We start from the raw sequence: 27,014 nt of genomic DNA on the forward strand, positions 1-27,014 counted from the left end.
AGACTGCCACTTACTTCAAGCAAGAAGATCAGGTGGATCAAGCTATACATGGTCAGGAATTTGGGAAGCTAAGGAAGAACTCAAAACAGGGCTCAGGTGGGTTCTTGGAGACGGCCAAACAATAAATGTTAGATCTGATAGATGGTTAAGGAACAAAGACGACTTCTGTGTTGATCAAAGCAGCACAACTGCAGATATGAGCACAAAGGTGTGTGAGTTTTTCAGAGCAGATTTGAAGAGTTGGGACGTAACGAAAGTAAAAGCATGTTTTAACCAAGCTGATGCAGATGCCATATTGAGTACGCGTATTCCTCGAACTGGTACAAAAGACAGGGTTGCCTGGTGTCATTCAAGTGATGGAAAGTACACGGTGAAAACGGGTTATCAATGGTGGCATAAAAATCATGTTGGTGAGCTAGGTTTACAGCAGTCCAAAGGTTGGAGCAACATCTGGAGATTGAATGTCCCTCACAAAATCAAAATATTCCTGTGGAGATTTTGCCGAAACAACGTCCCAGTTAGAAATCTTCTTAGACACAGAGGAGCTCGGGTGCCGATTGGGTGCAATATGTGTGTGGAAGATATAGAGCATTTGGCACACTTGTTCTTCGACTGCCATTTTGCTCGAGCATGCTGGCAAATAGCGGGATTGGAATATGAAATGGGAGATGTGGAAAATGTGCCAGAATGGTTGCTAAACAAGCTGAGAAATGATACGGCGGAGAATCTGGGGAGAATAGCTGCAGTTCTTTGGGGAGTATGGTTTGCAAGAAATAAACGAATTTTCGAGAACAAATACATGTCTCCAGCGACCACTATGAACTGGAGCATGACACAGATAAAAGAATGGCGAGATGCAAACATTAAGCGGCAAGCAACTGGCTTAAACGAGAGAGGAGCCATGCATCAGCAAAATCGACAGTGGGTTAAACCAGAGCCGGGTTGTCGGAAACTGAACGTTGATGCAGCTGTTAAAGAAGGGCAAAACTCCTTCTCAGTAGGTTTGGTTCTCAGAGATGACAGGGGGCAGTATATTGCAGGTAAGACGTGCCGCTTTGCAGGGTCTTTATCCGTAGAAGAGGCAGAAACAGTGGCAATCCTCGAAGGCCTGTTATGGACGAACGAGCTCCCACCAGGTCCTATCACTATCGAAAGTGATTCTCTGCTTAGTATCAATGCAATCAGGAAAGGTAGTGTGAATTTTCTGGAGATTGGCCACCTGGTGCAACATTGCAGGAGTTTAATCAATAGTAGAGAAGGTGTTTCGGTAGTATTTACTAGGAAGCAAGCAAACAAGGCAGCCCATATCTTGGCTAGACATCCTTGTGAGCTTAATAGCTTCGTTATTAATTTGTCTCCTCCATTGTGCTTGTTGGAGACGCTATTGTCGGATGCTTTGATAATTTAATGAATTGCAATCTTTGTTTCAAAAAAAAAAAACATATTGTTTCCCGATGGTAGATCTTGGTCATTATCATTCTTTTCAGGAGGTAATAATTCAGAGTTTACTTGTCCCACTTGCATATCAAGATGTATAACCTGTTTAAATTAGCAACTCAATATGTTATCTCAAAATTAATAATTACTGCTTGGATCTTATTCAAGATTATGTTATTCCCTAGATTGGTCAAGCACTGGCGATTTCTACGGAATGGTCCTACCACCCTCTTTTTGATCCTGGTAATTGTACCCTCTTATTCAATAAATTATTTTGAAGTAAAGTTTACTTATTTTATTTTTCTGGTAATTTACCTAGGTGGTCTAGAAGTACTAGATGGACCAGAACCAGAAAAGATACTGATCGGACCTCAGGTTGGCATCAGTGCATTTACTTTTGGGGACGAAAAACTAGTAGCGAGATTTCTTGGCTATCATACGGAGAATGTGATTTCTTGGACAACATTTTTCCACGGAAAGAAAATCACCTCTTCAAGCCTAACTATAGGAAGATTAATAATAATGTCGGGCTACACATGTGATTGCTTTATGTTTAATTTTTAAGTTTGAAGTTTGTACAAATAGCTAAATTCTTTTTTGTTGTTTTCTTATACTTAAATTATGAATGTTTGTAAAGCTAATGTTGGGACAGCCTGAGAGCTGCTTTTGATTTGGTCATGGTACATTTGAATGACAATATTGCTTGGTTTTGTGGCATAAAAAAATGCCTGGCTAGTCTATTTATAAACAGTTCCTTTTGTTTTTTTTAAAATATTGTTGCAATTATGTCCAAAAATATTGCCATTGAGAATTACATCAGCCATAAAATATTGCAGTTGGTTCAAAATTGTTGCAATATTTGTTAAATTTGACCATAAATTCATTGCAATTGGACTAGTTAATGTTGCCTTAAGGTGGTTAATTAGCAGACAAAAACATCTATTGCAATGATTTTACTATGTTGCTGTAAAATTAAATTTGTTGCTAAATATTGTCTACTGCAATGAGGTTGTGTTGTTGCTATATATGGTTTAAAACATTGCTATAGGATCTCTATTGCATCACCACCGGATGCAACGCCAAAATTTTTCATATTTGTTGTCATATTTTCTACTGCAACATAAAAATCCCTTTAGGCAATAAATTTTTGCTGTTGCTATATGCATTATATGGTGTAGTGTTAAATCGTCAAACAAGCAGAGTTTCTTCCGAAAATTACGAAAAAGAGCGGTGGTGACTTTCCGGCGACCACGAAATTGGTTACTAAAAATCGACATACAAAATACACCCACGCAACTACAATCAACTCTCTATGGTACACTTTACTCTAAACGCTTTAATTAAGAATCAAACCCAACGAAAACCCAACTTCTAAATCACAGTTTCTCATCAATACCCACCAAAAAAATTTAATCTTTTTCATAAAAAAACCCACTCTAAATGGCAAAAACAAAGACTTTAAAAATTGGAAGCATAACACGAACATAATTACATCAATCTTTCCCCTTCCCCGTCTTCGATCAGTACTACCACCGTCGTTGACGTTGCCGCCGCGGCCGATGGTGACCTCCACCGAGATCCATCTTTCTCCCCAGTTCACAATTAGCAAACCCTCAATTCTTTCACCCCTCATTTTCACAAAATTATACCTAAATTCAATGTTGGGGATTAATTTAGGTATTAGAAATTGTTATAGCCAAAATTTGATACGAAAGTTATCCGGGTCAAAGTCGGGTCAACAAAACTCAATTTGGACGGAGACCAAGAAAATAGGTTTTCACGGACAACCAAGGATGGACGATTAAGGACGGACGACCGAGGAAGTACGGACGGCCAAGGAACGACGTCCAAGGAAATGGGTTTTTGCTGGAAAAGTTAGGGCGATCCCAAACCTTGGAAGAGTTAGGGCACGCGCAAACCTTGGACGAGTTAGGGCGATCCCAAACCTTGGACAAAGTTAGGGCGAGCCCCAACCTTGGACGAGTTAGGGCGATCCCAAACCTTGGACAAAGTTAGGGCGAGCCCCAACCTTGGACGAGTTAGGCCGATCCCAAACCTTGGACAAAGTTAGGGCGCGCCCAAACCTTGAACGAGTTAGGGCGAGCCCAAACCTTGGACAGTTTGGCGAGCCAAAACCAGTGAACATGTCTGGGTAAACCCTTTCCATCGGAAGCGTTAGGGCGAGCCCTAAATATTTGATTGACAAATTCCTTTGACGGATTCCTCGGACAAGATTACTTTGACAGATTCGTATATTGACTTTTCTTGGACAGAGTTAAGGCAAGCCCTAACCATTGAATAAGTTAGGGCGCACCCTATAAAGAGATCAAAGGCTGATAACACAAGGTGGCGCCAACATACAGAAATTTTTCGGCGTGCCCTTAGATTCTATTTGGCGCGGAATACAACTTTGACATGTTGCTTGGACGAGGACTTTGGATGTTTTAAGGAGGAAGAAGATTATTATTACTAACATATTTTTTGCAAGTACTCTATTGAAAAACTCCTTCCTGTAATGCAACCACATGAAGGCGGTGTCCGTGTTAAGAGACCTCCAGGGGTATGCCTAGACGGAAGTCCTCCTCCTGTAGTCAATGAGTGTCCTCACTGGGGATGTGGGGTGAACTTTGGTGTGTGCTTTGGGAGCTCTATCTCTGTAATCAACGAGTATCCTCGTTGGGAGATTTTGGAGTATCCTGCACTTTGCACCCAAAAACTTGGGATCACTTGTCCTGTAATCTGGTAGGGGCTCCTTATTCACGGCCTTGACTGTCAACTACAGATAGGTTGAAATTGAAACCATTTACAAGACAAGAGGCCCAGTCAGAGTCTGAATAGGCCTGTCACTTCAGATTGTCTGATTCTCGTAGCAAAATTCCTTGTCCCTCAGTATGTCTCACATACCTCAATGTATGAAGTAAAGCATCACAATGAAAAGTAGTAGGAGAATGCATAAATTGGCTTAAAGCTTGAACATAATAGCATAAATCTGGCCTTGTATTGGTAAGAAAGTTAAGCTTTCCAATCAAGGATCTGTACTTTTCTGGATCCGGCAACAAGGTTCCTTCACTTGAAGTAAGCTTAAGATGTAGAGGTAATGGAGTTACAGCCCTATCAAATATGTCATCAGTACAAGAATTAAGCAAGTCTTTAGTAAATTTCTTCTGACTCAGTATAATTTCTTCGGGAACATATGTAATCTCTATGAAAATAATGCAAAGCACCAAGATCTTTGATACTAAAAACAATGTTCAAATGATCTTTCATCTGCTGAATGTGAATAGAACTACTACATGTGATTATTATGTCATCGACATAAACTCTCATAATAGTTATATCAATACCACTCTTGTATATAAACAAGTTGTAATCATGTTTCGATTGAGTGAAACCTTGTGCAACCAGTTCTGTCGCCAATTTAGTAGACCATTGTCTCGAGGCTTGCTTTAAGCCATACAGAGACTTCCTTAATCGACATACCTTATTGAATGGCTTAGGATATCCTTCAGGGGGAACCATATAGACTTCTTCATAAAGATCTCCATGTAAAAAATCGTTATTAACATCCAATTGATGAAGAACCCATTTTCCAACTAACAGCCAATGCTATAATACATCTCACTGTACTCATTTTCACAACAGGTGAAAAAGTTTCTAAGGCTCTGTTTGGGATTGCTGTTAAAAATTGTTGTGCTGTTAAAAAAAGTGCTGCTGGAAAAAGTGCTGTTGTAAAAATCAGATGACTGTTTGGTAATTTTTTTGATTCGTATATGTTTTGATGCAAAAAATTAAAAATAATGATGCTTTTGGTAAGATTTGATGGTGAAATCAGCATCTGCTTCCCGCAACAGCTGAAAATCAGCTTTTTCTAAAAGCATGGGGGGACTTGCTTTCTCTAACAGCAGCTTTTAAGCCAAAAGCACTTTTCAGAAAAGCAGCTTTTAAATTTTACCAAACAGTTTTTTAACTGCTTTTCAGCGAAAAGCTGCTGTTGCTGTCTGCAACAGCAATACCAAACACACCCTAAGTAATCTAAACCAAATTTCTGATTGAACCCTTTTGCAATCAAACGAGCTTTACACCTTTCTAGTGTTCCATCAGAATGTAGTTTGACTTTGTACACCCATCTACACCCTATTGGCTTCTTTCCAGACGGAAGATCTACCAAATCCCAGGTTTGGTTAGCTTCTAATGCACTTAGGGGGTGTTTGGTTCAACAAATGTGGGTATGAGGTATTGGGTTGGAATGGATAAAACCCATACCACATAATATTACACCAGTTAGAAGTTACATAAGGTTTTTGAGTTTGAGATAACAGACATTGATAATCTGTTAAGTATGAAGGAGGATGTTTAATTCTAGTAGACTGTCTGATAGAAGGAATATCATGACTGGAACTACTAGATTGAGAGTTACTAAAATCACCAGAGCTACTTAAATCATGCATAGAGGAATCAGACACAGTATTATTAGATTGAAAATCAGACAATGTGGTCTGATCATGATCAGTATGTTCATGTGTATGATTAAAATCACTTGACACTGGAAATACAATATTATCATCAGAAAAAGCAGGGTGAGTTATAATTGAAATGAAAATCTCTTTGAGAAATTGAGATTTAGAAACTGAATGATCAGATATGAGATGAAAAGGAAAAGAATGTTCATAGAACACTACATCTCTGGATACAGTGACAATATTGTGTTTAAGATCATAAACCCTATAACCTTTTTGAGTATTAGAATATCCAAGAAAAATATGAGCAATTGCTCTGGGATCAAGTTTTGATCTGTTTGTTTAATAGTGGAAACAAAACACAAGCAACCAAAGATCTTCAAATGATCTAATGAAGGGGCAGTTTTGTGTAACCTAAAGTATGGTGTTTGATCAAAAATTGATTTCAAAGGCATTCTATTGATCAGATATGTAGCACATAAAACACAATCACCCAAAAACTGGTCAGGTACTTTTGATTGCAAAAACAGAGTCCTGGCTGTTTCTAACAGATGTCTATGCTTCCTCTCCACAACACCATTTTATTGTGGAGTGTAAGCACAGCTGGTTTGATGCAAAATACCCTTTGATTCAAACAACCTTTTTGAATTCCCTTGACACAATTCCATATAATTATCACTTCTTATACAAAGAATAGTAGATTTGTATTGTGTCTCTACAAACTGAATAAAATTTTCCAAAATATCAGGTACTTCAGACTTGTACTTAAGCAAATGAACCCATGTAAACCTTGAAAAATCATCTACTATCGTAATGAACTGAGAACAACCAGAAAGTGATTTAGTCCTATATGGACCCCATAGATCAATATGAAGTAACTGGAAAGGACTTACAGACTTGATATAACTAGAAGAGAAAAATTGTCTTGTTTGTTTGGCATTATGACAGACTTGACAAGTGGTAGCAGCAACACACTCTTGAAGTGGAAGATTAGGAAATAACACCTTCATTTTGATGAAAGGAAGGTGACCAAGTCTAATATGCCATAGTTTTGCATCCTCCATAGTTTTATGATTAACAGTATTAGCAGCTTTATAAGAAACATCAGATTGAGAACTCTGCAAATCATTAGTACTGTAAAGGCCATTCATCAATTTACCAAGAGGCATCATCTGAGATGTGTTCAGAAAATGAACCTGGATGTAACATTGATCATTAGTAAAGTTAACTTTACATTTTAGATCAGCACATAAACGTGTGACACATATCAATTTAAACTGAAACTCAGGAACATGGAGAATTCCTTGAAGTGTGATTCCAGTAGTTAGTTTCACAATGTCTATATGCAGGACTTTCACTTTTCATCCATCACGTATTGCAATGAAATTATCTTGATCTTTAGAGATGTCACAGTGATAAAAAATTTCTATATATGGACAAATATGATGTGTAGCACCACTGTCTATTAACCAATTACTATTAAGATTGAAAAATAGACAGAATTTACCTGCCAGAAGTGCATGTTTAGACTCAGTAGTGGACCCCTTATTCTGATTAAGCAAATCCATCAACTGATTATATTGCTCCAAAGTAACAGTTGGATTGACCACAGTATTATGTTCAAGTTGAGCATAATTTTGACCATGTTAAAAATCATTCTGAGAACTCTGTGAAAACGCAGCAAACTTCTTGTCCTGTCTTGCTTGAAAACCTGGAGGATATCCGTGGATTTTGAAGCATCTTTCTACACTATGACCACTGATTTTGCAATGAGTGTAGAAGTAGTTAGGCTTGGTCCCCCTCTTAGCATTAACACCGGAATTATTGAACCTATTTTGTGCAGCATTGACGTTTGATTTAAAATAGTTCCTCTGATCTTGACTCTGATTAGGAAACCTTCTTCAGTCTGCAACAAAGGCCATTGCTTCAGTTTGAGAAGTAATATTAGACAATTCTTTGTGCCTTTCTTCCTGTGCAAATAGTCTATAAGTCTGAGCAATGTTGGGAAGAGGCTGCATCATGAGGACATTTCCTCTAACAACAATAAAAGTATCAGAAAGCTTTATCATGAATTAAAGAACCATATGCTCCTGTTGTTTCTGTTGAAGCCTCTGAGTCAGATTACATGTACACGCATTGCAAGTACAATGAGGCAAAGGACTAGCATCATTGACTCCACCCCATAGTATTTTAATCTTTGTGAAAAATTCAGAAACAGAATCTTGACCCTGAGTTATCTCAGCTAATTGTTGTTCCAATGAATAAACCTGAGCAATTAAAGCATATCCGAATCTTTCTTCAAGATCAAGCCATATCTCTCTAGCCATTCTCATAAACAACACACTTTTGGCTATGCTTTCCTCCAGAGTAAACATCAACCAAGAGATGACTAGATAATTACACCGCTCCCAGAGTCTGTATTCAACTGCATTAGGTGCAGGAACATGTATAGAGCCATCTATGAAACCTAACTTGTTCTTTGCCGAGAGTGTAAGCATCATTGAGCGTTTCCAGTTGTGAAAACCGACTCCATTAAATTTGACAGAAACAAGTTGTGTGGTAAAAGAGTCAGATGGATGAATATAGTATATACTAGAGGGATCATGATTATTTTGAGGCAGATCTTGATTGTTTTGTTGCGCCATGTGATTCAGAACTTTGATCAAACAGTTTGTGTGCGCAAGAGTTTTACAAGGCAAAGAAAAAATGTGAAAGATTGTTTCACAGTATAATATCAGATTTCAGAAGATTCAACGAAGAAACAGTATCAATACTGTCGAGAATCAAGCAACAATGTGAAATCTCAAGCAGCAATGTGAAATCTCAAGGACAATGTCAAAAAAGGAGAAACAGTACAAAGATCTATACTAATTCGTTTGGATTTTTGATTTTTTCTCTTTTTAATGAAGAATTCGAAGAATTTCAACACAGATTTCAGATGAACATTATGAACATAACGATTACGATTAAGATTTGACGATTCGATATGTATATACAGATAGAAATGAACTTGTACTTGAGTAAAAGAGATGAAAACAGTGATGATCTTTAAGCAAGACGAACTTAATCAGGATCGAAAAGATGCCATTAAAGCAGCTCTAATACCATGTAAGTTTCTGTGAATATCAAGTTCTATATTGTATTGAAGAAGAAGTAGTTACAATGTGTTGTTTACAAAGCTTTATATACAGGACACTAATCTAACTAACTGAGCGGAAAAATCTGTTACTTAAATTATACAGCTGTCATGGTGAATGATGTGGCATAAGGTGTTGATGTGTGTGCTGATGTGTGATGATATGACTGTTACTATCAGATATATCAATAAATACATATCCTAATACATGCAAAGCTAGAGGAAGTTATGTATATCTCAACTAGAGGTGGCCAACCGTGCGGGTCGGGCGGTCCGGGCCGGGTTGGAAGCGGGTTGGAACCGGAAGAATTGAACACTTAACCGGCACTGGGAGTCGAGCGAATCGGGCCGGGCTGTGTTGAGCTGACAGATGGTAACCCGGGTTCGGCTCGGTTCGCGGGCGGTTCGCGGGCGGTTCGCGGGCGGTTCGCGGGCTGACGGGTTGAACACGCGGGCTGGCGGGTTGAGCAATTTGTGGATAGAATTGTCACATCTGTCAAGAAATAGTTATTTTATTATTTTTATGCATCATAGCTATATTCATTTGAAAAAACTAATGGAATAAAACAAATCACAAGAATCTTCCTCTGACTCACTTGGGTTGTTCTGCATTGTTTGTGCCTGCACTCCTGTATAAGATATAACTGATTTTACTAACAAGAATAACATTTTTGTGGTGGGAGCAGAGCAATTAATGTTGACATCTTTCCTGTTTAAGGTGTCCTGCGCGGGCTGTGCGGGCTGCATAGTTCGTTCGGCTCGCGCGGGCTTCGCCTGTGCGGACTCGTGTGGGTTAGTGCTGGTCCCGGTTTTTTAAAATTAAATTCGTATTCGGTTCGCTTCTTTCGGCGGATTGTGCGGATTTGAACCGGCCCGAATCGGGCCGAATATTTTACGGTTTCCGTACGAGCCGGTCCCGAATGTGCGGTTCGAACCCGCACGTTTGGCCACCTCTAATCTCAACTCTTAAGTCCTGTTTGAAAATAATTACATTAAAAGCTTCGGCTTAACAACACTCCCATTTTGCACCTCCTCACCGATCTGCGGAAAAAAGATGAATTACAAACCAAAAATTAAATTTTGAAAAGAAATTCAAATACCACATACTAATTTAAGCAAATTTGAGCTATAGCCAATCTTGAACCAATTTGTAGCAAATCGACCAATTTTATTGAAATCAAGAGCTAGGTTTCAATTAATTAAAAATTAGGGTTCAAAATTAGGGGTTTGAAATCTACAGCTCGAAATTGGGGGTTTAGTAAGTTAGGGTTTTGGTTAGGGGTTTAGGGGAGAGTGACGCTGAGAAAAAGAAAGAGAGGAAGAGTGACAGAGAAAAGAGAGAAAGTACGAGTGAGAGTAAAAAAGTTCAGAGAGAGCAAAACTATTTGATGTTTTTATCAAAGCGGGATAATGTTTGTATCAAGGGGATAATGGCAGCCTATCTTTTTTTGTTTTTTAAAAAGTGGTTTAAGACATCGGTTTTAATAACAACCGATATATAAAACATTAATTAACATTGTTTTCAAATAAACTGTTGTTAAAACTATATTTATTTTTACACCGATGTATATGAGGTGATATCTATTGATTTCTTGAAGCGAAATATATGATATAGGCAAGAATCTGGAGCGGGTATGGACTTCCTGGTCCGAAGCCGTTTGCTCGTTGTGTTTTTTCATACAGATTATAACTTGCTTTTCCTGCAATAAAATAATATGCAATTGTCTCCCGTACATCATTGCAGATTCTAGCTAAATTCATGATTTATTGGACTTATCTAAACCAGTCAAAACTCAAGCCCATGATGCAGATAATTGCTGCTTATAAGTTATGACCATGCCACAAAAGAGTAGACAGGTAAGGACTAACCACCACGGTTTACAATACCAATAGGGTTAGAGTTTCATCTTAATATTACTGCTTCATGTTTTACAATTGGTGGTGCTCCATGTGGGAATATAGGTTAGACAGATGCAAGCAAATAGGAAGTTATATATGAAGTTGTTACATTTTAATTATTATCGACTTAAATTATGTTTAGAATTTAGAAATTTTCCATAACAGGCCTAGATATTACACACCCGAGGTCCAGCTTTATCCGCCAACAGAAATCTGTGTCAGAGGTCCCAACATCTTTCAGGGTCACTTCAAAGATGAAGTGCAGACTTGAGTTGCTCTCTGAAAGTAAATTAGACAATAATACCATCGAGGAAAATTTTAAATAGCTAGTACATTATATCACAGCTCATTCTTTCATTCTACTGATTATGGAAGAGAAGTATTTGATGCAGACATACGGTTGGCTGCATACCAGAGACATTAGCTTGTTGTTACCTGAGGGGGGATTAAGATTATCGATAGGCAAGCCTGCCATCGTCTACCATTATATTGCTTAATTATAGCTGCTCAAGAACTCAATGTACAATTGTAAGATTTTCAACATCGTGTATTGAGCTGACACTAGTAAGTGATCAAATTGAAGAAAGGATATGAGATTTAACATTGTTGAACAAAGTTCACAATTTACACAAGTATATCTAATCTTGAATAAAAGCGTAGTGATTACCTTAGCCTTGTCAAAATTGAAAACTAAAAAATTAACATTATTTCAGTAAGCTCCACTAATCCAAAACTTCATACATTGGCTGTAGACACTGAATTTAATGATAAGTAGATTGGGTACTACCCATTTGAGATACTATCATACCATGAATCAAATTCGTTATCCCAGAAGTACAATATAATATTGGCTCACTGAAGTACGTAGTTTGTTGTAGTTTTGTTGCAGCTCGCAGTAGCACTATATATATTAGGTTAAGCTAATTTCTAGGACAATTGGGCAAAAGCATCCTATTCTATACACATGCCAAAAAAGTGTTTGAACACCTAATCAAAATCACATTGTTAAACCAGAATATATAAGACACGAAATAAAGATATATTTTGTCATATGACATGGTAAAAAAATCCATGAATTACCGCAAGAGACAAATATTTAATCATATTTTTTTAGTATCCCATGGAAGGTGTTTCAAGGGACAGTCTCCAAAATCTCATATTTAGTATTATACTCGTTATCATTTTCATTTTCAGATGCATAATAATATTCAAACTCATCTGTGAAATTTGTGTCTTCTTCCGTGAAATCTGAGTCTTCATCCGAGTCTTCATCAGTGAAATCATTTGAATGTTCATCACAATTCCAATTGACTTTTACTAGGATCACAATACCTGCAATTAATCTTTATTTGAGACATCTGTAACACAGCTGAATCAAGGGTTTGAGAATCAAGGGTTTTAAGGATTATCATCAATCTCTTCAGGTATTCACATGTATCAGTTTCCTCGATAAAAGTACTTGATCAGGCTAATATTATGACATCATATTATTTTGCAATTGTCTTTTTATTCATATATCATCAGTTCTCTAGTCTTTTGTTGTATAGGTTTATTTTCCATTTGACCTTTCTTTAATATATTACACGCAACCATTAGATTTCAAACTGTAATTGAGTTTTATATTTTGATTTTATTTTCTATTGTAGTTTCTTTGTGACTGATCTACATAAATGTGCAGAATGCCATTAGCTAAGAAGAAACAAACTGTTACAGCATGTGTTGCGATATATAATGAGATGATTAAAAAGATTATGGAGATTTTGATTGAAATTCTGCATAGTTCTGTTTGGTTAAATCTTAAAGTACCCAGACCGATAAATTTTCTTTTGGCGACTCTATTGAAGATAGACTTCAGGCAATTTTTTTGAACATTAAATCCATTATTCAAATTAGCGACCAAGTATGTATAGACAATGTTAGAATGAACAAAAATTATTTTGACAATTTGTACGGGATGCTTAGAGATATTGAGGGTTAAAAGATAATCGAAATATAGATACAAGTAAAATGGTCGCTTTATTTCTCTACATACTTGCACATAATAAAAAAACAAAACAATTCAAGTTTTTTTAGAAGAAGTGCAAAAACGGTATCACGTCACTTTACGTGTGTTCTTAATGCTGTTCTTAAACGCTACGATCATCTTCTTAAGAAGTCAGAACGATCACAGAAAATTGCATGAATTCAAACCGGAGAATTTTAAAGGTAAATATTTTCTGATTAAGATACTTTACTATACTAGTTAGCTTACACAATTATGTTTTGACTTGTATAAAATTATTTTTACAGAATTGTTTGGGTGCATTAGACTTTACACACGTGAAAGTGCGTGTTCGTGAAAATGACAAAGTTAGATACAGAAATAGAATAAGAGATATATCCACTAATGTTCTCGGTGTATGCTCAAAAAATTTGTAATTTATTTATATACTATCTGGTTGGGAGGGATCAGTTCATGATAATAGAGTACTTCGAGATGCTCTTTCACGAACAAATCCTTTGAAGGTTCTTCAGGGTAATTATATAGGAATTTATTATACCAGAAAATAATGAAAAGAGTACTCCATTTTTATTTCTTACAAGTTATGGTTAGTTTGTGTTAGAGACTAATACATTATTTGGTTGTTTTAGGATGCTATTATTTATGTGATGCTGCCTATATGAATTACGAAGGATTCCTGACCCCTTTTAGAAACCAACGATATCATCTGAATGAATGGAGAAATGGTCGACAACCTACAACACCAGAAGAGTTTTTTAATATGAAGCATTCTCGAGTAAGAAATGTTACCAAGAGATGTTTTGGGATGTTAAAACTTAGATGGGGTATTATGAGAGATACTACGTGGTACCCAATTAAGACCAAATATAGAATTATTTCAGCGTGTGCCTTACTTCATAATTTTATAAGGTCTAATATGAGAATAGATCCAATAGAGGCAAAAGTAGGTGAAAATGGAGAAAACCTGGAATTTTTTTTAGAAATCAATTAGCCAATGAAATGTCTAATGATTGGCAAAACTCTAGGAACCTTTAGTCATTTACATTTTAGAATTTTATATTTGTTTTTCGTTGTAATGTATCCATTTGACTTGGCTTTTTATGTTTGCGTTAATCCGTTTTTATAATATTCCATCGATTTGGTTGTTGCCATGTTCATGTAGTTCAATTATAATATCATATTTCTTGTATTTGATTTATTTTAAAACTTTGACAAAGCATGTAGGTTAAGCATAATGGGTTCAAATGCTGAAGTGAAATATTTAGCTTCCAAAAGCTAAATGTTTCAAGTCCTCGCCCCATTAGCCTGTTGGTGTCTTATATATACTAGTCTATAACCCGTGCGATGCACGGATTTCTTTTAACATTCGATAGTTTTTAATAATATATTTTATAATATAATTTTCAATAGTTGAAAAATAAATCGAAAAATATAATAAATTATAACAATATATGTTTTATAATAATTTGAGACTTGACTAAAAATAAATAATATAAAATAATATGTTGTTAAAATAAAGAGTATAAAAGTTTAAATATAATAAACTGTTGACGGAGTTCGAACCCTGAATCAATGAGAGCAGTTTAAATATTAATAAAATAATATTTTATTATTGTATCCAATGATTCTCATTTTTCTTTCTGACTTTAGATCTGACGATTGTTACCGAGTAAGTGACTACCAAATAGATGGTGTTTTACATAGATATATAAATATATAGACTCCCGGCGCCGCCATCGTGGAAGCCTATTCCCCCTTGCATATTCTACGTATAAATACCTCATTGATCACGCACCATCACCATTAAATCAAATACGAGTTTCTGCCTATAATATTTTACGTCCAGACAGACATGCCTAAGGCCAAGCCCGTGGTATATAAAGTTAAAGTTAGAGATGCCATTACTTATATTCTCATCAAAGACCACCCCTGCAAGGTCCCTTCTTTATTATGTATTGTGTATATATACTTACATGTTCATACAATCAATCTTTGTTCATCATATATTACTTCTAATATTATTATTTGTTTAGGGTCTTGTTTTTTGTCGATCGCCTTCCTGTTGATTTTCTTTTAGGGTTTTCTGTATGTATATATTATCCTTTCTCCATCTTGGAGGGGTTTTCCCTAATTTATTAATTAAAAATTAAGTTTATCTTAAGTTTTGGTTTCTTTTTCCTGTATGAGATTTGGGGATGATTTTTTATTCTTGACATTTTTATGTAGATTCTACAAATTACAACTCCAGTTGCTAATGAAAAACACCTGTTCGTTGCCATCGACATCTTCAGCGGGAAAGTGTTCAAAGCTATTTTCCCCCTATTCGGCACTTGTCTTGTATGCTTTAACATTTATCTTTAAACTTTTATTTTGTGATATTCCTTGGTTCCAAAGTTTAATTTACACTTATTTGCTCTCTTTTTTCTGATAATTATTTGTGCTTTTGTGTTACAGGTCCCTCGTGTCTGCCCTGGGAAAGGAGAAGATCATTGCTTCAAACATATTGGACCCAGAGTAACTTTGACATTTCTTCACCGACATTATTGTGAAAACTTGAACAATAAAATAATTTTCACGAGCCATATCCAATATTCAAATTTTGAAAATTTGCTTTGGCTTTTGCTTGATTTAATTTTATGTTAAGGATATGACTTTGTCAATTTGTGCGTAATATAGTCCCACAAGGACAATGGTTGTCCTACAACTATATATAATATAAGCAGTATGTTTTCATATTTTCTGTGGCAAAAAGGTGCAGCAATTACTAGCATATTCTTTTACAGTTTGAAGATGCAAGTATAAAACATATGATAAAGTTGGTTTGCAATATAAGGTTTAGGAGATATGTAAAGTAAGCTGTGAAAAGGATGAAAGGGGATGTACAACTAATTCTTATAGCTACTTGGGTTATGAGATTAGCTAGAAACCCGATTATGTATAAAATAATTTCCTCTCTCTAGCTAGCTGATGATAGATATGTGTGCATATACAGATACTCAATTAAAGAGTTAGTTGTAAATACTGTTTTTGTAGAGAAAGAAGAATAAGAAGTTCATCTTCAAATACTAGGCTTTCTTTACAGTACATTTTATAAACTCTCATTAATATGCATCAGCACCCATAAGCGTTAACTGCTTCCCACAGAAAACTTGAGGCCAGCTGGTAGGCTCCAGTGTAAGAGTCTTGAGTGTGGTTACATGTGCCTTGTAGAAGGACAAGCTCCTGCTAACTCAAATTCTGTTTCTTGCGAAGGTCTCATAAAATTGGAGAAAAGGCTGCTCATATAAGTTTGAGGCAGCCTGGGAAACTGATTGTATTCCAGCTGAAACTGTAAGCCAGCGTAGAAACTAACTCATCCATGGATAGCGTGAATGGTCGATTATCCCTTCGGATTACTGAACTGAGATGTGCAGTATTTTTTTATAGAATAATCACATTAATTAGGAGAAGGTACAATATATATTTTATTAATAAGATTAAATATCCTTATGGATTTAGTTGACTTAAATATTAAGAGTGGTGATCAAAACAAGTGATGAACTTTGGTTGGCTTGAATTTAATTTTTGAGAGGAAGAGAAGTTATGTTTTCTTACTCCCAATAATACCTCAAGGCAAATACATAACTAAATATTATGGATCCTTTGTTTGTATGGTTCAATATAATCTCACATTAAGTATCTTTAAAACCACCTTTATGCACTTTTTTACAACAGTGCTACATTTCTGATTTGCTTGAGAAGACAAACGATAGCATTAAACAAAGTCAGAACATTTTTTAAAACTCTGGACATTCTCGACATATCCCTTGTTGTGAAGTGTATATAAATAGCCAACCTTAACCAGTTTGATCGTGTTACAGTTTCTATACCACATCTTTATCGAAGAATCGACCATTTCGATGTTTGGGGTGATTTTACTGGAGGACGTCTATCATCTTATGCCTATGTTTACGGTAAATCTTTTATTCACTATAAACATCATGTGGAATGACGTGACTTGACATCCTTATTAACATTTTATTTGAATTGTTGGGATGCCATTGACCAAATAAGGTGTCATGGATTGCTATCTTGGGGTATCAAAAGTTGACATCACATAAAATAAGACGTCAACTTTATTTGTGATTCTAATAATGTATGTTTATGTTATATACTTTTTTTGTTAAGTTAGTGAAATTGTTATTGGTGGAATGTTTTGTAAAAAAGTGTGCCAAAAAATTGATCTTTAAGAGAGATGCCCTTAAACCGTGTCAACCGCGGGAGATGCTCTAATAATATTACAGCTCATTCACAAGCTTAGTTAGCTCTTTCCAGTATGATGCATATGTATTGCTCGAGCATGATGCTCTTCTAATGAAGATCATTTGTCAGTATTCAAAAAAAAATAGCTTTGCATACTGTGTTGTCGAGATGCCCCAGTTTTCTTAAATTTAGGTATTTTTTAACGTAATAATGTGTACAATATATTAATTCTGAAGTTAAATTTTTATGTTAAACTTTCCGGGGACGCATTAATCTCTATCATTTTATTTCATAATCAATCTAGATTTCTGACTAATTTGGATATCAGACTCAGATGACGTAAGGTGTATTAGTGACAGAATCACACAGATAATGTTCTTAGATGAAAATAAGTAACATTAGTTGATACATTGGTAGTAGTAAATATTTGGAACAAAGATAATCGGACTGTATATATGATTTCATTTTAGCGAAATAGTAGTAAATATTTGGGACGAAGATACTCCAAATTGCTACTGAATATATGATTTTCATTTTCGCAAACAAAAGATATTCTCTCATCATCTACTGAATCCAGATACATAACTACAGCTTCGCTACATGTACTTAATCTTTTCCCTTTGAACTGGAACAATGTGATTGTAGTTTTACAACTTATTTATGCTTGTTCAAACAAAATTTTTAAACTCTGAAAACTTATATACAATTCAAGTCATTGGAATGGCTCGACTAATTCAATTTCCTGAGTAGTTATAACAGCTTCGAAACACTCAGCAGCTTCTAATGCAATGATGCACCCTTGTCTTTGTAAATAGACCAAGATTATACCATGCAGAATATATAGTTCATTCTATCAAGAAGGAGTGCTTCTGTCAACAAGGTTTCAACAATTGGCACAGATTGTTCACCGAACCGTCTCAGAACCACAGCCATTAAGACCAAACTTTAGACATGTGTAGGATCAACATCTAAAGCAGTTGCAAAGGCTTTTAAAGCTTCTATGTGGAGGCCCTATGCTCCGTAAAATGCTCCTGAGATAGGCAAATTTATGATCATATCATCTTGGAATGTATTATAGAGTTTGGAAGTACTTATTTTTATAGTGACTACAATAGGAGAAAGTACTTTCAAAAAATGGTTGCCTTTGAAGCTTACTGACAAGAATGGAGAGAAAAAACATTTGGGAAGCAATCCTAATGCGCAGTCGTTCCTTTTCAAAGGCATCGAAGTTGCCCCTTGTATGTCTGCGTGTTGATCCATTGCCAAGCCGAAGAACCAAAGGTGGAAATTCAAGGTATACGAGTCCTCCAGCAAACAAAAAGAAGTCAGAAATGTTGTTACACAGTAAGTCATAAACTACGTACACAAGGAAACAACAAGCAAAATATGCAATCTTTAGCAGATTCAGATCTAAGCAGACTTCAGAGGGGGAAAATTGTAAGAGATATCAAGGTACTTCGTACATTGAGGGATAATAATGTAGAAGCCCAATAGGATGATTTATCAGTCTCCTGTCAATGCTACAGCTGATGACTCGCTAGAGAGAGTTTCAAGTGATTGTCAAGATGAAAAGAGTTTCAAGTGATTGTCTTTTATTATATATATTTAAGCCTCATATAACAGATAGCTAGAGACACTAATATGTAGAATATTATCCTAATTAGAAAATTATTATAATGACTGAACTATGAAACAATAAGCAATCGATAGTTTTCCAGACAAGAAATGGAGTCACGCAATCAACGAATCCAAAGCTCAAACACCAAAAATAAGAGCATTCAAACGAATCCAACAAACATAGTCACGAATGTTAGCTAAAAAGATAAATGATGTCCAAAATACAATTGTATTCCCTAAACATTTTATCTCCAGTTTTTCGCAAAAATCTCCTCGATCTCCTAATGATTTTTCCCCTTGATCTTCTTTAACAATGATCGACATATCAGATCCTGCAATTTATCAATTTTGAGGTCACGAGCAGCCTACAATCACAAAAGATAAAAAAAATAAATAAAAATCTGCACTAACAAATGGCTACACAAGGGGAAAATCTAAAAAACACACCATATTACACATAATGTTATGTCATGGTCATTGCTTACAATAAATAATTTAACCTCAGAAAATTAAAAAAAAAGTGACAAACATGTATCATTACATCGTCATTAAAGCTTGTTGAACAACAATTTAGGATCACCTGCAGCTTGTTTCAGTGGCAATTTAGGATACATCTTGATTAATTTACAGAAAGATGTTTAAAATTTGTAATCCAACATTTAAAACCAAATGAAGAAATCATATAGAAATCAAGAATTCATCATCTTATTAAGTATAGTAGCACGACATTCTTTGATAAAGAGAATACAGGACAATCTGGAATATAATTTCCAAATTAACCGTCACATATCTCTGGTCTAATAGTGTGGGTTGAAATTGAACAAAATTATCAAAGCTCTTCCATATCTCCATCGTAATTATCAAACACTAAAATTATCATAGATTTCGAGCTTTAGCTACCAGGCGTATATAAGCATTGTAGTAATTAAAAATTTTAGTCATCATATATAATTAAGCAAATTTAGTGAAGTATGCAAGCTTTATGACTTAGGAACTGTTTGGCAAATCTTATAAGCCAACTTATTGACTTATAAGCCCGCAACAGACGAGTGTTTGACAACCCAACTTATAAGTTGAATTTACAATTTCTAAGCTAATAAGTTGAATGTGAGTAACGACATACTTTTTCTCAACTTATTTTTGATTTTTCATTTTTTTATCAATTTTAGTTTTAAAAAATATATTTTTTAATGTTAATCTCACTTAAAATATAAGAATTAAGATAATTATATTTAAAAATTATTATTTTAGTTCATTTAAATAAAAAAAATTATGAATTATAAGTTAAATTATCTAAACACTTGTATAACTTATAAGCATTTATCAACTTATCACTTATCATTATAACTTATCAGTCACTTATTCATATTCAAGAACAGACACTTAATATATGCAACATAAAAAAATATTTACATAAAAATTGCAAACAATATGTGTATTACATATATATGTGTGTGATGAATTGTACTAAACAATCAAATCCGGGTAAGAGATCATATTGGTTAGACTGACAGAGGCCTAAGATAGTCATGAGAATAAACTAAACAGTATCATATATATATATAGTATTATATATATATATATATGAGCGGAGAGGGAGAGGAAACAAACTCGAACGAGAGTACAGAAAGTGGTCGGATCAACATCAACAAACTGAGCATCAAAAGCGTTGAGAGAATCGATGACAGCCTCGTCTTCGAGGGTAGAATAGGGTACACAATGATGTTTGCAGTATTCAATAACCTTATTCAAGGTCTTGCCATCGATTTGATGAAGCACAATGGGGGAATTGTGATCGCTCTTTGGCCTTGATAGAAGCTCTTTCGCGATCGACACGGACATGAGAATTGGCTTTTTCTCTACCTCAAAAACCTGTCCATCGGAACTTTGGACGAGTACCGTTAACTCCATGGCTGGCTGCGTTTGATTGGAAAAACCAGGGTTTTTCTCTTGTATAATCTACCAACGCACCTGATCATATCCTAGGATCCTTTATACTGCGATCACAATACCATATACACTCAATTTAAAACTGCAAATTTTCTATTTACATTTGTATTTGAATGTAAATATAAATTTATCCTTTAGAAAAAAAAAATTAGATTTGAATTAGATTTAATATTTATAGATCTAAAATCCGAAACATAATCAAAATTCAAAATTTGAAAAATATTGGAAAAAATCCCCACACACATATATATATACACACATACTAGCCTAAAACGATGCATGAATTATTTTTAATATTATACAATTTTTGAATTTAATTTGAAGTGGAAATTTTAAACTCTGAAATTTATTTATTAGAAATTTTTGATAATATGATTTGATAATTATTTTAAATATGCATATGTATAAAAGAAATTTTAGTTTTTAAAACAATATCACTGAATGAAAATTTTAGTTTTGTTGAAATTCACAGGTGTGTCTATAAAAAATAATTATGTTTTAATTAAAAGATAAATTTTAGCTCTCATCAATAGTAAACGAATTATCTTTATTTTGGTATACCGAACAAATCTAACTAATTATATTCAAATTTATTTTGGTTTAATCAATATATTCCTAAACTTTGCTAGCAAAGAATTTTTCAAATTACGCTAAATACCTTCCCTTCCAATTAAAATTATACTACTTACTACTCTTATGTCCTTTTTGGTAAATGTACGTTCAAATATGGATCCTCCAACTATATATGGGTTAACCCGTTGTTCCAAGATTACTAATTTTTACAGCTATAGATTGTTATCAAGTTGGATAATCCGGTTTCAGGGGTGAAACCTATGTCTATTAGATTAAATCAGATCAAATATTGTACAACAAACTTAACGTGATTGTAGCAAGATCAAGCCTATCATTACTCCTCTATGTAAGTAAAATTCAAATTTAAATGTACTTCTGCTTCTATCGATTGTAAACATAGCATAAGTTACAATATTTGCGTTATTTGGATTGTAAAAACACAGTAGTATCTTGCCATGACTGCAGATGGTAATCCATCTGCATAGAAACAACGTAATAATGGTCCATTATCTCATTCTTCTTCACAAAAAGGTAAGAGTCTCTTCAATGACCAAGTCATATTTGAATTTTAATGTTTTCACATGGTTTACGGGACGATGTGTTGTAGGTTGGAGAAAAAACCAGTCAGTTGTTTACATTTTCTATTGGTAAAAAGAACTCTTCTATAAATTCTACAGTTCCTCAAAACCACAATCACAATGTTCAAGGATCTTCTGGTTTAGGTATGTGTTACAGAGATATGTTTACCATAGTAATCTTAAATTATCTAAGTTCATGTTCTATGTTTGTAGGGCACAAACGAAATCCTCTTGGTCAGTTGTCTCAGTCATCAGCATTGAAAGGTTTGGGGATTGTTTTTTGTATCACTATCAACTAAATTTTCAGCATTATTAACTAAATTTTTGTAGGCTTGGATGAACGTTTCTTGCATGCCCATAAGAATTCACAGTCACAACATAAACTCTCTTTGTCAAGTTTGAGCTATCAATTTGGAACAACTCAATTACTATCTTCTCGAAAGGATAGTCATGTGAACCATCCATCGTCATCAGGTTGGTTGGACGATATGTTGTTTAAATTTTGTTACAGAAAATGATCTTCCCCGCATTTGTAGGTCGGAAGCGCTTCTCTCCTGGACCATTGTCTCCTTCTTCCGCGCTTAAAGGTCTGCCATATTATTGCGTAGGAATGCAACTAACTTGAATTATTGATAGGTCACTAACTTATCATCGAACTAACAAAATATATGAAACATCTTTTCAGGTTCAAGGATAAAACTGTAGAGTTTTCTGAAAAATTTAAATTTCGGGACGAATTGTTGCATCAATGTTCATTTTCTGAGAATGCGGACCCCAATGTCTCAGTATCAATTAAAAGCGGTATATATAGTATTCCATTGACGTACATTTTGTTTGCCCACAAATATCTTTGATGTCCACGCATGTTTGACGTAATTTTTTGTTATGTTTTGTCCATCGTCCAACTAATCCTACAATTGTTCTTACACCATCACAACTAAGGCTTAATTTATTTGATCTAACACCTCAATCTGGATTGATGCACATAAGCTTCTCAGCTAATCCATATACTCCTAAACAATCAGCGTCTTCAGGTATAACTATTACTGTTCAATAACTTTATAACTTTTGTATAGTTAGTAGTAGTACATCTAACTTTTTCAATCCATGTTTCTCAAGTTTTGCAGCAAAGTCCTATTGCTCGAATATTACAGAATAGGCCAGCATTGGCTAAGAAACATAGTATGTTTGAGCTCCCTGCATCTAGGATAATACCAAGCAACAATCCAAAATTAAATATGAAAGAGTCTGGACATTGTTATAAGTTTCCATCAAAAATTTTATGCAAAAATGCTCCTTTAATGATTTCACATATTGAAACCTTTTTATTATATGCGCAGACAAGAATTTACGATCCCCGTCAAAGTTACGCACTAAAGATAAAAAAGCACAGATCAGGGGCGGACACAGACCCGAAACATGAGGGGGGCCAAAATATTTTTATAAAATGGAGATCTTCGCTCTTTCAAGTCATCACAATTATCCATAATCAAATCTACATTGATTTTTAACTTAAAATGGATAGTCCTTTGAACTCAAATGGAGAGGAGACTTGATTTAATTCTTAAAAAGCCAGTGAACGTGAATTTTGGTTTGTGGAAACTAGAAGCAGACACAAGAGAGTTCAATTTTAGTATACAGAGCCGATAAAGTGGAAGTGTTTTGATGTATCTGACTTGCTTATTGGGCTTTGTATGGGCCAAAGTTGAGATACTTTTCTAGATTTATGATCTACTTAGTATTAAGTGGGAGGGGTCTTTTTGTTGCACAACCCATTAATATACAAAATACATACTACTAATATAAAGCTCCTGCAAGAATGGGGGGGGGGGGATGGCCACCCATGGCCTTACCTTGCGTCCGCCCCTGGCGCAAATTGATACTCGCATTACAGAAAACTCTACCATGACTAAGAAAAGAGAACGACGAAATACACTATCAGTTATAATTCTAGAGCCTGAGGATCTTGGTGTTCCACTACCAGGTCGTTTTAATATTACTACAAAACATATTTAATTTTTTTACCTCTCATTATGTTTAGATTACTATTAATAATTTTGAAAATTTTGTGCATACTGGTTTCCCCATAATGAATGTTACTTTTGTCCGATTATTTTTATATTTTCAAAAGCATTTTTTATAGCATTTTTATTTTTGTTTTGGCAATTTTCCATTAACTGAGTATAAAATTCAGAAGGAAACTCTTCAAGCACTAGAAATTTGATGGATGCTTTCAATGATGCAAGTGATGTACCACTGGAAGATATGCCAGAATATGAGCATACATATAATAATAATTAAAGGATCATGTGAGAAACATCCATGAAAGATGAATCATAATAATTTTCAATCATGAATGTGTTTGCAGATGATGAACTTGATACAAGTGAACCCCAAGGTCATTTATAAGATTGTAACGATGAATATATAGATGGGGATTTCGGTATATGTTATTCCAATTAATTCACCTATGCACTTTATATAAAGAAATTGATTAAAACTGCGGATAACCTTTTTAAATATTTTTTTCAGATTTTTGGAAAGGATACATGGATCTTGGACCACCATCGAAAATTTATGGAAAATGTAAAGTAAGGATGTAGAATGAAGAGAGGAATAATAGATCAAGTAAAAACTGTAATATCCGGGATATAACGTGTAATTATTTTTGTCAATAAATAAATATTATGTGATTATTATATGAATTTTTGGTGAATTATCTATTAATTGGTATCTGTGTTTGATGTTTATATGTGATAAAATTTGAGAATTTTAATTTTATATGTCTAAAATAAAGTATAGATTATTTTGATATTTTTCTATTAATTTATATATTGTTATATGATTTTATAAAGGATTTATAGATTTAATAAATTATTTTTCAAATTAATTATTAGGAATATGTGTATTAGTTTGATGATAAGTTAAACAAAACACTTAAGTAGAAATCTAGTGATTGTAGCCTCAACGGATAAGACCATCTTGGCTATCCGTTGAAGGAGTAGCTTTACTTAGCAATAAGTTTAGTATTGTAGCACATTTCATTCTCTGGATTCAAGTTGTAATTCTTAGATGTTGTAGGAAAGTATCAGTCATGTTGACTACTAGTGGATATGCAAATAGGAGGACTAATTGTAAATATTTCATGCCTTGTAATTTTGTATAAGTGAAGAAGTATCAACTGATATTGAAGACCTTCAACGGATAAGAAACAAAGCTTCAACGGATGTCTCTAATGCTTCAACGGATAATATCCATCAACGGATAAGTGCTTCAACGGATAAAGACTTCAACTGATAATGCATCAACGGATAAAGCTTCAACGGATAAAGCCTCAACGGATAAGACATCAACGGATGAAAGCTTCAACGGATGCTTAGTTCATTAGCAGTTGATAGTGACAATTCACAAGCTGACAGAGGCACATGGGTTGACATAGACAAACTGGAATGTGGAAGCCTCTAGGAGGAATCAAGAAAATGCAGCATTTCCATTCTGATGCAAACAAGGAAGTATTCAAAGATCTACAGCCAAGCCCAAATTGCATTTGATAGAGAAATGAAGAAGAAACATGTGAAGAATCTTTTTAATTATATTTTACAGTTTTGTCTTCACTTGTAAACTTGGTGATATATAAACCAAGTAGCAGCTAGTAATTAGACATGAATTTTCCTGAGCTGTTTAGAAATATCCAGAGAGAAAATCATCTAGTTTGTACTAGGAAGCAGCTGTGATTTAATTCTTTGAATCACAGATTTTCTAAAATAACACATCTCTGGTGGAACAACAAATCCACCAGAAAAGTTTTTAAGATCTTTGTGTTCTTTACATTTGTGTTTGAATATATATATGTCTGCATTGGCTTCAAGCAATTCACACACACTTGTTCTCATAAACACTTAGCCTTAGAAACTGCTCAAAACTTGAAAAAGTTTTGAGATTTACATTCAACCCCCTTCTGTAAATCTCATTGTTAGTCCACTGGGAATAACAATTGGTATTAGAGCAAGCTCTTAACATACAAAGAGTTTAAAGATCTATTCTGCTAACATCATGAGTGCACAGAAGAATCCTCCTGCCACTCGAAAGCCCATTTATATCTTTGGGGCATTAATTGTCTTTAGTGTCCACATTAAATTGTGAAAATATTGGGGGTGGCTGGGAATCGAACCTTAGTCCTCCCGCCAGCCTAAACTCTGATACCATGTTGAGTAACCAGCTCATCTAAAACCTTAAGGTGTTAGAGAAAGACCCCAATTGGATAGGCTATCTGAAGTTGCTTTCTCCCTCAATATCCAAATCTGCATATTTCCCATTTTAGTATACTGCTCTTTATATTTCATTCACCTATACAATCTCATACCACCACACCATATTGTCACATGTATTTTTTATAATACACATAATATGTAAGTGTGATAGATGAATATTTTATTTAACTTTAAAGATAGTTACTTGAATTTCACAAAAATAAGGATAGTGACTTGGATATTTGTACATTTAATTTTAAAAAATTGAATTCCAGATATAAAGTTAGGCATAGTATATAAAACGATTATTATCTTATTTATTAATCAATTTTTAGTTTGAAAATATATCTAATATATTTTTAACATTTTTTATTATACATTATAAATTAAACTCGATTGCAGGATTCTTATTTTAAATTGGGAGTTTGATTTTCAGGCATTTTTCATAAAATTTGATATTACAGATAGCTCTTGCTTGTTATTTGTTATCGATTCATGTAGTTATTTGTTATTTGTTAGCGATTTGTTCTTATAGACCAGAAATTTCCGATTTTACCCTTGATATAAAAGTTAAAAACGGTACAGGGGTGTAAAACCAAACGAAATTTAAAGTTAAAGGTACAACTTGCAAGGAAATATAATATAAACCCGAACTGAAAGTAAATATAATATATGCCCCCGCTTCCGTTAACGTTAATGGTCATCTTGGATGAAAAGTCGTCAGTGGGGTGCAAATTGAAGCAAAATTTATTTTATGAGGTGCATGTTGACAGAGAAAATAATGTAGACCCAAATCGCAAAAATGAGAATAAAAGTGGGTTACAAATTGCCAATTACTCTTTATTTATTACATAATTTTAATTTTTGAATAAT

The 27,014-nt window shown here is 34.5% G+C and overlaps 1 protein-coding gene and 2 long non-coding RNA genes across 3 annotated transcripts; 1 reads left to right on the top strand and 2 right to left on the bottom strand.

Annotated features, from left to right (window-relative positions):
- Nucleotides 1-6,561: 6,561 nt before the first annotated feature.
- Nucleotides 6,562-9,084, bottom strand: LOC141667450 (uncharacterized). Its single transcript, XR_012552627.1, has 2 exons — nucleotides 7,402-9,084; nucleotides 6,562-7,090 (listed from the first exon to the last, which is right to left on the bottom strand). It is a non-coding gene; the product is annotated as an uncharacterized LOC141667450 (long non-coding RNA).
- Nucleotides 9,085-14,699: 5,615 nt separating this feature from the next.
- Nucleotides 14,700-16,289, top strand: LOC141663569 (uncharacterized). The gene is made up of 3 exons (XR_012551550.1): nucleotides 14,700-14,867; nucleotides 15,158-15,268; nucleotides 15,386-16,289. It is a non-coding gene; the product is annotated as an uncharacterized LOC141663569 (long non-coding RNA).
- A 2,615-nt stretch (nucleotides 16,290-18,904) lies between these two features.
- On the bottom strand, nucleotides 18,905-20,813 carry LOC141668028 (uncharacterized). Its single transcript, XM_074474703.1, has 2 exons — nucleotides 20,402-20,813; nucleotides 18,905-19,155 (listed from the first exon to the last, which is right to left on the bottom strand). Exons 1-2 carry the CDS (start codon nucleotides 20,699-20,701, stop codon nucleotides 19,072-19,074), a joined length of 384 nt encoding a protein of 127 aa, XP_074330804.1. The 5' UTR covers nucleotides 20,702-20,813; the 3' UTR covers nucleotides 18,905-19,071.
- Between the last annotated feature and the right edge of the window lie 6,201 nt (nucleotides 20,814-27,014).

This window comes from Apium graveolens, chromosome 6 (assembly GCF_009905375.1).
Source record: "Apium graveolens cultivar Ventura chromosome 6, ASM990537v1, whole genome shotgun sequence".
NCBI classification, from domain to species: Eukaryota; Viridiplantae; Streptophyta; class Magnoliopsida; order Apiales; family Apiaceae; genus Apium; species Apium graveolens.

Bases quoted from the DNA above. Each gene is read 5' to 3' on its own strand.
- LOC141668028 (XM_074474703.1), bottom strand. From the start codon at position 20,701: ATGGAGTTAACGGTACTCGTCCAAAGTTCCGATGGACAGGTTTTTGAG. The intron at 19,156-20,401 runs GTTTGTTTCCTC...TTGTGATTGTAG, and splicing joins CTTTCTGTACTCTCGTTCGA to GCTGCTCGTGACCTCAAAAT.